This window comes from Chelonoidis abingdonii, chromosome 4 (genome assembly GCF_003597395.2).
Source record: "Chelonoidis abingdonii isolate Lonesome George chromosome 4, CheloAbing_2.0, whole genome shotgun sequence".
Lineage (NCBI taxonomy): Eukaryota > Metazoa > Chordata > Testudines > Testudinidae > Chelonoidis > Chelonoidis abingdonii.
In genome coordinates this window covers 150351306-150361364 of record NC_133772.1, presented here as the reverse complement: position 1 = coordinate 150361364, position 10059 = coordinate 150351306, and the positions used below count along the sequence as shown (strand labels likewise).

At 45.2% G+C, this 10059-nt stretch overlaps 1 protein-coding gene across 1 annotated transcript; it reads left to right on the top strand.

The window, feature by feature from the left end:
* Window positions 1-6138, top strand: TOMM20L (translocase of outer mitochondrial membrane 20 like). The gene is made up of 4 exons (XM_032775722.2): window positions 1-130; window positions 2388-2431; window positions 3760-3841; window positions 5716-6138. The coding sequence occupies exons 1-4, from the start codon at window positions 1-3 to the stop codon at window positions 5880-5882; spliced, it is 423 nt and encodes a 140-aa protein (XP_032631613.1). The 3' UTR covers window positions 5883-6138.
* Window positions 6139-10059: the final 3921 nt, after the last annotated feature.

Genomic DNA, 10059 nt, shown 5'->3' with positions numbered 1-10059 from the left:
ATGAGCGGCTGGGCCCGCCCCCTTCTACTCCTGCTGGCTGGGGCCTGCGGCCTCGCCCTGCTCGGCTACGGCGTCTACTTCGACCGGCAGCGGAGAAACGCCCCCGACTTCCAGCGGAAGCTGCGGCAGAGTGAGTGTCCCCGCCCGGCCGGGGGAGCGGGAGGCCGTTACCTGAGGCCAGGGCCGGGCTCCCCATTGCCCACACCAGGGCTTAGCACCCTCCTCTCCCGGGACGGGGGAGCCGCAAGCACCGCCCCTGCCCTGCAAGGCCTCCCCCTCGGTCCCACACAGAGCGCGGGCAGGCAGGGAGCAGGGGGAACAGGGCTGAATTGACACACCCCCCCCCACTGTAGTCAAGTCTAAGCCCTGAGCCCCTTTGGGCTACAGCCCCTGGACCTTCCCTTTCACCCCCCCCCCCAAATAAATAATTCCTGCCCCACAGAAATCCCACTCCAGCCCCTTCCTCACCGCAGGGGGGATTTTCAAACCTGCTTAAATTACTTCTAATCTGTCCTTGGGTAGCTGGACTCCTGTAGTGCAGACACTTGCTACAGCAACTGAAGGGGGGTTTCCCCAGTGCTTCCACCTCACTAGGGGGCCCTAGACAGGTTAAGGAGGGATTCTGCTGTTGGCCGAGTGACATCTCCACTGAAGGTTCAGTTGACTAGCTACAAACATTTTTCAGGACCCAGAGCACTGTCGCTAACTCACTCTAATTTTTAAAAAGAACCGGAGTACTTGAGCATAAGCTCAAATAAATTTGTTAGTCTCTAAGGTGCCACAAGGACTCTTGTTCTTTTTGTGGATACAGACTAGCACGGCTGCTACTCTGAAACCAATAATTTTTAAATGTAGACCGGGCCTTGGGCACTTTGGAGCGTGAGCTTGACTGACTCCCAGAGAGACTTAATGCACCTAAGGGCATGGCTACACTTGCAGGTGTAGAGCGCTGGGAGTTAAACCTACCTTCAGAGACTGCAGCAGGGAAAACGCTGCTGAGCGTTTACACGCTCAGCTGGAAGCGCATTGGCGTGGCCACATTAGCAACTCTTGTAATGCCACAAAGAGCAATGCATTGTGGTAGCTATCTCAGCATTCAAGTGGCTGCAACATGCTTTTCAAATGCAGCGGGTGGGGTGGAGTGTGGAGGGGGAGAGACAGTGGGTTTTTGGGGTGCTAAGAGTGTGTCAGCACGCTGTAAGTTCAGATCCCCCACCCACCTGCCTCTCTCTCTCATACTCACAGCAAGCAACATTCCACACTAATGGCTTGCTTTGTCCCGGAGCAGATCAGCAGCCACTGGTCAGAAACGGAGCTTTGAAAGGAAACATTCACATTCCTACAGCCAATTCCAAAACAATGACAAGAGTGGCCACTTAACTTAAGGGGATTATGGGATGTTTCTTGAGGCCGATCACAGCGCAGTACTGCAACACCTCGTTCACACTGACACTGGGGCGTTTCAGCAACAAGCAATAAGCGCTATGCTTCTCGTGGAGGTGGATTACCAGGACTGCTCCAGCTGCAGAGTCTAGGTGCTCTAAGTGCCTTGCCAGTGTGGACGGGTTGGGAGTTAGGGTGCCTGGGGCTGCTTTAATGCACTCTAACTTGCAAATGTAGCCAAGCCCTAAGTGCCGAATAATTCACTTGAGAATGGGACCTAGACTTCTAAAACACCTAAAGCCAAATTTCTAAAGGTATTTAGGTGCCTAAAGATGAAAATCCCATTAGAGGACTATCTACAACACTGCTTATGCACCATGGGAGTTAGGCACCTAGGTGGTTTGAAAAATCCCACTAGACACCTAAATACCTTTAGAAATCTTGGCCATAGGGTAACATTTTTTAAAAGTGTCCAAGTGACTTAGGAGCAGCAGGCCATGTTTTTTTGAAAATCTCACTCCAGATGCTTACTTGGCTAAATTCTAAGAATTTCTGCAGTGTTTGCAGTAAAACATATGAGCTCATCAACAACATAAAGCTGAAATGTAGCTTAGCTTCCATCTGATCATGATTCGGTTTTTTATTTTGAAAATATTTTGGTGTGCTTAATAAAGTATCAACAAATATCTGTAAGGCAAATTCAACTCCCTGAGCATCTCTCATTTTAGAGAAGAGGTGATGTTATAGAAAATTTAACAGGACAGTCAGTTCAAGAAGAGTTTACAAATATTTATAAATAAAAAAAAAAGTAGGTACAATTTACTTGTATAGGTTTCTCTCATATCTCTATCTTCCAATTATATCTGTTTTCATGTTAGAGCATCAGCACATTTTGGATGAGCTAACACTAATATGGAAAAAAACTTTGGAGAAGCAGACGACAGTCTTTTTGGAGTTCTGAACTATTAAGCTTAGATGTTAAATGCACCTTGTTACATTTACAGAAAGAAGAAAAGAACGTGAAAAAGCTAAAGCGCGTGATGTTGAGGTAAAACACTCAGTTTAAAAATCACTTAAACTTAGTAGAAAGAATACCAGGGCCGCCCAGAGGATTCAGGGGGCCTGGGGCAAAGCAGGGGAGGTGCAGCGCTTGTACTAAACTGGCTGCGATCCGGGTCTTTGGCGGTGAGGGGGCCCTTCAGTCACTCCGCGTCTTTGGCAGCACTGAAAGGTCCCCTGCTGCCGAAATGCCGCTGAAGACCCGAAGCGACTGAAAGACCCCCCGCTGCCGAAATGCTGCTGAAGACCCAGACTACCACCAGGCCAGGGGCTCCCAGGGCCTGGGGCAAATTGCCCCACTTGCCCCCCCCTATCCCCCCCCGGGGCAGCCCTGAAGTATACTAACTTAAAATTGAATGTCTTTTTGGTGGTGCTGGCCTGAGCCAAAGCACAAAGGGGAATTAGGAACCCAACTCATTTGTGCCCTTGAAAATCTCCCCCTACACTGGGGATAGGTGGAGGGGGCAGGGGAAGGGATTTATGGTCAAGTGTAGTACCTGAAATTAGTTTTTAACAATAACTATTTCAAGTTGATTGTGTCCTTTTAACTCTAATACCTATTTGAGACTAAAGTTGTTTTCGATTTAGTAAATTTGTAGCACACCTGCAGCTCACTTTTACATTCATTAAGTTTTGGCTAATCTTAATTTGCTAGAGAAAGTAGATATAGTCAAAGGATACAATTATCCACCATTAGTACTTCCTCTCCTGCCTTACTTCCCAAGGTGGGGGATGTGAGGAGAGACTCATCTACCATGTCATTGTGGGCATTCCCATCTTTCACTACAGCCACATCCTCAATCTCTGTTGAGATATTTTATTTTTATCATGAAGACAAAGCAACCTGTGTATTCCAGAATTCAGTGCAGGGAGCAACCTTGGTTTGCAGAGCTATAATTTCCCCAAAGAGCAGCCACCGCTCTTCACCAACACCCATTTTGCGCTAGCAGGCAGCACTGAAATCATTTTCACTAATACAGCAAGTTAAGATAATTCCCAACCCCAGACTACAGAAACTTGTCGTCAAACAAGCCTTGTCGTAGGCTTTTTTTTTTTAAACAATATTGTTTTGGTCAACAGTCTGGGAAAAGCAAAATGACCCATGGAGCGGAGGAGGGAAAGCAAAGATGTGTCAAGAAAAATAGTGACCTCCAGAGGTTTGACAAATATAAGTCTAAATGGCAATTTACAAAACAGCACTGCAAATTAAATCTTTTGAGAAATCTTTTTCACTACCAGTTTTCACAGTTACTACAGAGATGTCGTTGCACTGATGCATCTTATTTCTAATCTAAATATATTTGATAACATCTTTAGTTATGTGAGATGAAAAATATTGGAAGGGTACGAGAATTCTTTCTGCAAGAGGTGCAGCTGGGAGAACACTGGTTATCTAGAGGTAAGGACATAATCATGAACTCTTGTCAACAGCTGTGCAGGATGTGTATTGCAGTTGGTTTGGTTTTCACATAAAGTGCCTTGAAATCATCAGCTCAAGTCCAGGTGCAGTATCATTTTACCACAGACAAACTAAACTGTTTTGTCAGACCTCAAGCATATTACACATGCCCAAATCAGGCACTGTCTGCTCCACCTTATTTCAGGATGTTGGATAGCACCAGGCTTGATGCTGATGCTGCTAGGAATTCCTACACTTGAAAGTAGGTGGGGGAGGAGGCAAAGGGAAGTGAAATTTCAGTTAGATTTGGAGAATTAAAAATTGTTACTGGATTACAAAGAGTTAAAAGGTTTTGAAAGAAATGTTGAGAGGGGTTTTAGAAGGTCTGAAATTGAGTAACGTATTAATCAGTCCCCTTATAGGAACTGAACTTTTAACTAAGGGCATGGCTACACTTGCAAATGTAGAGCACTTTGAGTTAAACCCACCTTCGTAGAGCACAGTAGGGAAAGTGCTGCAGTCTGTCCACGCTGACAGCTTCAAACGCACTGGCATGGCCACATTTGCGGCACTTGCAGCGGCATTGGGAATCGTGCATTATGGGCAGCTATCCCAGCATGGAAGTGACTGTAACGTGCTTTTAAAATGGGAGTGGTGGGGTGGAGTGTAACAGGGAGTGTGTTGTGTGTATGTGGGGGGAGAGAGAGTGGGTTTTGGGAGGGGCTGAGAACATGTCAGTGTGCTGTCTTGTAAGTTCAGACAACAGCACCCCCCTCGCCTCTCTCTCTCTCTCAGGGTACGTCCACACTACCCCTCGGATCGGCAGGTAGTGATCGATCTATTGGGGATCGATTTAGCATGTCTCATCTAGACGCGCTAAATCGATCCCTGAACTTGCTTCCCGTTGACTCCGGAACTCCACCACGGCAAGAGGTGGAAGCGGAGTCGACGGGGGAGCTGCGGCCGTCAATCCCTCACTGTGAGGACGGGAGGAAGTCGATCTAAGATACGTCGACTTCAGCTACGCTATTCTCGTAGCTGAAGGTGCGTATCTTAGATTGATCCCCCCCCAGTGTAGACCAGGACTCACACAGCATTCCACAGTAATGGCTTACATGTCGGCTGCCAGAAACAGAGCTATGAAAGGGCATTTCCACCTTCCTACAGGAGTTCAAAACAATGACAAGAGTGGCCACTTGACTTAAGGGGATTATTTGATGGTTCCAGAGGCCGATCAGAGCTCAGTAACACAACACCTCGTTCACACTGATGCCCAGGTGTTGTAGCCAAGGTGTAGCAAACATTATTCCTTTTGCTGAGGTGGAGTACCAGCTGCGCTGTAGCTGCGGAGTCAGAGCGCTCTACGTGCCTTGCCAGCGTGGACGGGGAGTGAGCTAGTGCGCCCAAGGCTCCTTTATTGCGCTGTAACTCGAAAGTGTAGCCAAGCCCTAAGTAAAACTGAATTTTAAAAAAGCCACTGAAATGTGCTAAAGAAGATTCCTGATACATCCTAACCGTCTTCTCCTTCACCTTTCTCGCTGCACCCTCCACCCCAAAGAGCTTTCCCCAAAAGACACAAACCCTGGCACTAGCCCAATCACTTAAAATTACTCCTCCTTTGTTCTCCCTAATTCAGATAGCCCCTCCACCAACCATGTATGAAAACTTGGTTTTCTGAGTAAATGAACACTTTTGAAGAAGAGGGTCTACCTTCCTCAAATACTTGACTTTTCATTGGAAAACCAAAAAAAGGGTGGGAGATTTATTTTTTTTTTTGGGAGGGGGAGTATGAAAAGTAAAATTTTTCCTGGGATGGAGGGAAAATGGTTTCCAATCAACTCTAAAATGTAGTTAAAAATGTGAATTTGCTTCAGGAGAACATAAGAAGAGCGTGGAGCACCTCACTAATGCTATTTCAGTGTGTGCACAACCACATCAGCTACTGCAGATTTTGCACAATACACTACCACCACAAGTCTTTGAGATGCTTATGCAGAGAGTACCATACGCAAAACAAGTACGTATACTTTTAAAAGATTAAAGAGGAACTATTGGTGTTACGTGTGCCGGACACTATCTAGTCAGCAATATACAGTGAAATAGATTGGGAGCTTGCAGTTTGTTCTGTAGAGAACCATTGCTTGTACAGTAAATGGTTGTACAACTAGATCTCAATTTTTAGAAATTGTCATTGATTTTCTGCACTTTGGAACTCTGATTCCTGTGGCTGCTGAGGTAAATTGTTTAAGCCATAAATTGTCAGGAAAGGGCAATATTTAATAAGAAAGGAATCAATACAGAAGGCTCAAGCTGGACTGATTTATGAAAAAAAGATTGAACAGCATCTCTCTCTGCCTTTACAGCCTCTAGACAGTATTGGATTGAATACCAATAATTACTAGAATTTCAACTCAGTTCTTTAAGAGGACACGCCTGAAACTAAAGTCTGCACCAAATGGAATTTAGCAGCCAGATTGCTTAGTACAGTGGTTCTCAACCAGGGGTACATGTACCGCTGGGGGCAGGGCCGGCTCCAGGCACCACCGAAGGTGCCTGGGGTGGCCAGTAGAAAGGGGCGGCACTCCATCCACTTTGGGGCGGCACGTCTGGGTCTTCGCCGGCAATTTGGTGGCAGGCCCTTCACTCCCTCTCTTACTCTTCTGTGGCACTTCGATGGCAGCTCAATTGAGCCTATTTTTTTTCCCCTTCACCGCTTGGGGTGGCAAAAAAGCTGGAGCCGGCCCTGGCTGGGGGTACTCAGAGGGTACTCATATCAACTCATTTAGATTTTTGCCTAGTTTTACCACAGGCTGCATAAAAGACACTAGTAAAGGCAGTACAAACTAAAATTTCACATACAATATTTATATTCCAATGGATTTTTTTTTATAATTATATGGTAAAATGAGAAAGTAATTTTTAAGTAATAGTGTGCTGTGACACTTGTATTTTTATGCCTGATTTTGTTAACTTTTAAGTGAGGTGAAACTTGAGGGTACACAAGACAAATCAGACTTTTGAAAGAGGTACAGTAGTTACTCCTAGTGGAATTCTGTGCACAATATTTTAAAATTCTACATATTTTATTTGTCAAAATAACAATGTAATCACACCAGTTTCAATTATTTTTTGTCATTTATTTCAAAATCTCTCTGGGTGTGAACTTAGAGGGTTGTGAGCCTGGGTGTGAACTTAGAGGGTTGTTGGGTGGGAAAAGTATGGAACAGGTTTTTAGGGGGGAGGGGAGATGGGAAGGGATTGTTAGGGAGCTTCCCCCATGCAGACCCTGGTTGATGTCTAGTCTCTCCTATTCAGTCAGGCACATCTGCCCCTGTCCCCATGTGTGTCTGTGCCCTCATGCAGCCACTCCCCTGTCCTATGTCTCCCTGTTCTGCTTCGCCCATCCCATGTGTCTCTGTGCCTCCACCCAGCCACCCCCGTCCCCCCTCCCCTGTCCCCAAGTGTCTGTGCCCTCACCCAGCCACTCCCCTGCCCCTGTGTCTCCCTGTACTCCCCCACTGCCATGTTTCTGTGCCACCACCCTCTGTACCTATGTAGTTCTGCACCCCCCACCTCCACCCACCCATTCCCATCCCTATGTAGCTCTGCACCCCTTCCCCTGATGTGTCTCTGCACCTCTCTCCCCCCGTGGCCGTGCCTCCACTCCCATTCAGCCCCTGCCCCAAGCTGTCCTCACCCACTAGCCCTTATGAGCCCCATCTGACCCCCCCCCCAGAACCCCACACTGTCTGTCTCCCCATAGCGCCTGTCTCCTGACCTAGCCTGACAAGCGCTGTGAAGAAGGCAGCTCTTTCTCTTCCCTCTCTGGCAGGGAGCTGCAGCTTTGTTCTATTGCCACAGCACCCTCTGTGGGCAAAAGGCAGAACTACAGCAACATTTTGGCAGAAGCTTTTTTCTGCGCAAAAAATTAGAAATCTGCGGGGCTCATTAATTATGCACGTAGCAGCACAGAATTCCCCCAGGAGTAAGTAGTCTGGAAAGGTTGAGAGCTACTGGCTTAGTAGATACACTTTTATTTATCCGTTAAAGTGAAAATAAAATTGAGTCAGATCTTATTCACAGTAATACATCATATTGGTTGTGTATAACTGAACAAAGCACAGACCATGTCTGTTCTGTATTCAGTTCAGAACAAGGCTATTTGATAATGAAATAGCAATAATCTGTCATACTACTGCATTAACAATCAAATTCAAGAATTATATTCACTCTAATAAAATGCTGTCAAAGAACAATTTTTTCCACTACCTTGAAAACACCACCGTTTAATTTTCTTAAATGCTCATGTTTTATCTCAGCGCTTATCAGCAGAAGATGTCATCTTGTGAGCACCTAATACATTCTACTGGCATTCCCTCAAAGGAGAAGTATGCTGGGTAGCCTAGTAGTATTGAAGGAATAAGTCATATATCATGTAATAAATGTAAGATCAGGAGTAACCTTTGGATTACTTTTCTCTGGGGGTGGGAGGAAGTATGCAGAAGTAGTTCTGGGAGTGAATGTTGCTAATTACCATGCTCCTGTGCCACTCATGTAGGGAAAAAAAAATATGTAGGCCAAATTCAACATTGGGATAAATTGGTAGAACTTCTTTGAAATCAGTGGAATTGTGCCAACTTGCATGAGCTTTTTATAGCAGCTGTCTGCCCTCATACCATAAAGGCAAGTGCTACAGACTCAGAAAACTAGGGCTGGAGTCAAGAAGTCACTAAGTCCAGCCCCATCTGCTGAGGCAGGGCCAAGTAAACCTAGACCATCACTGACAGGTGTTTGTCCAATTTGTTTTTAAAAATCTTTTAATGATGGGAATTCAACCCCTTCTCTTGGATGCCTATTCCAGAGTTTAACTACCCTTATAGTTAGAAAGTTTTTCCTAATATCTAACCTAGATTTCCCTTTGCCTCAGATTAAACCAATTATTTCTTGTCCTACTCTTCAGTAGATATGGTGATTGATTATGCTCCATCCTCTTTATAACAGCCCTTAACGTATTTGAAGACTTACCAGGTCCCCACTCAGTCTTCCTTTCTCAAAGACTAAACATGCCCAGTGTTTTTAAGCTTTCGTCATAAGTCAGGTTTTCTAACTCCTGTATTATTTTTGTTACTCTCCTCTGGACTCTCTCCAATTTGTTCACATCTTCCCTGAAGTGTGACACCCAGAAGTGGACACACTACTCCAGCTGAGGCCTCACCAGTGCAGAGTAGAGCAGGACAATTACCTTCTGTTTCTTACATACAACAGTCCTGTTAATACAGCGAGCACGACGTTAGCCTTTTTTTTTTGCAACTGTATCACAATACTGACTCATTCACTTTATCATCCCCTATGACAGTGAATCATTGACAACTACTCATTGAGTATGGTCTTTCAACCAGTTGTGTACCAACGTTATAGTAAAATTTCATGTAGATCATGAGTATTTGTGGCACCTTGGAGACTAACAAATTTATTTCAGCATAAGCTTCCATGGGCTACAGCTCACTTCTTCGGTTGCATAGAATGGAACACACAGACAGGAGATATTTATACATACAGAGAGCATGAAAAGGTGGAAATATGCATACCAACTGGAAGAGTCCAATCAATTGAGATGAGCTATCATCAGCAGGAGGAAAAAAAACCTTTGAAGTCCTATCTGTGTGTTCCATTCTATGCATTCGAAGAAGTGGGCTGTAGCCCACGAAAACTTATGCTGAAATAAATTTGTTAGTCTCTAAGGTACCACAAGTACTCCTGTTCTTTTTGCGGATACAGACTAACACAGCTGCTACTCTGAAACCTGTCATGTAGATCATGTTTCCCTAGTTTGCTTATGAGAATGTGATGTGATGTATCTTGATTTTTAGTAAGGCTCTTGATACAGTTCCACATCTGCTGCTCCCCGCCATTCACTAGGCCAGTAATCTTGTCAAAAAGAGAAATTAGGTTGGTTTGGCATGATTTGTTTGGAATGATTATTCCTTATAACAGCCATTAGCCCTGGGGAGCACAGGGGAAGACTGCTGGTTAGGGAAGGCGCTTGCTCTGGCCAGTCTTGAATGGGTGAGAAGATGAGAGAAGGAGTTAATAAAGGCTTTCCCAACATAAAAAGAAATAACTATTCACGTCTCTAACTGATGATGTAATTAGTCACTAACTCTTATCTGTTTGTCAGCAACTTCAAGCAGTACTGAATGAGCAGGACTGTGTGGAAG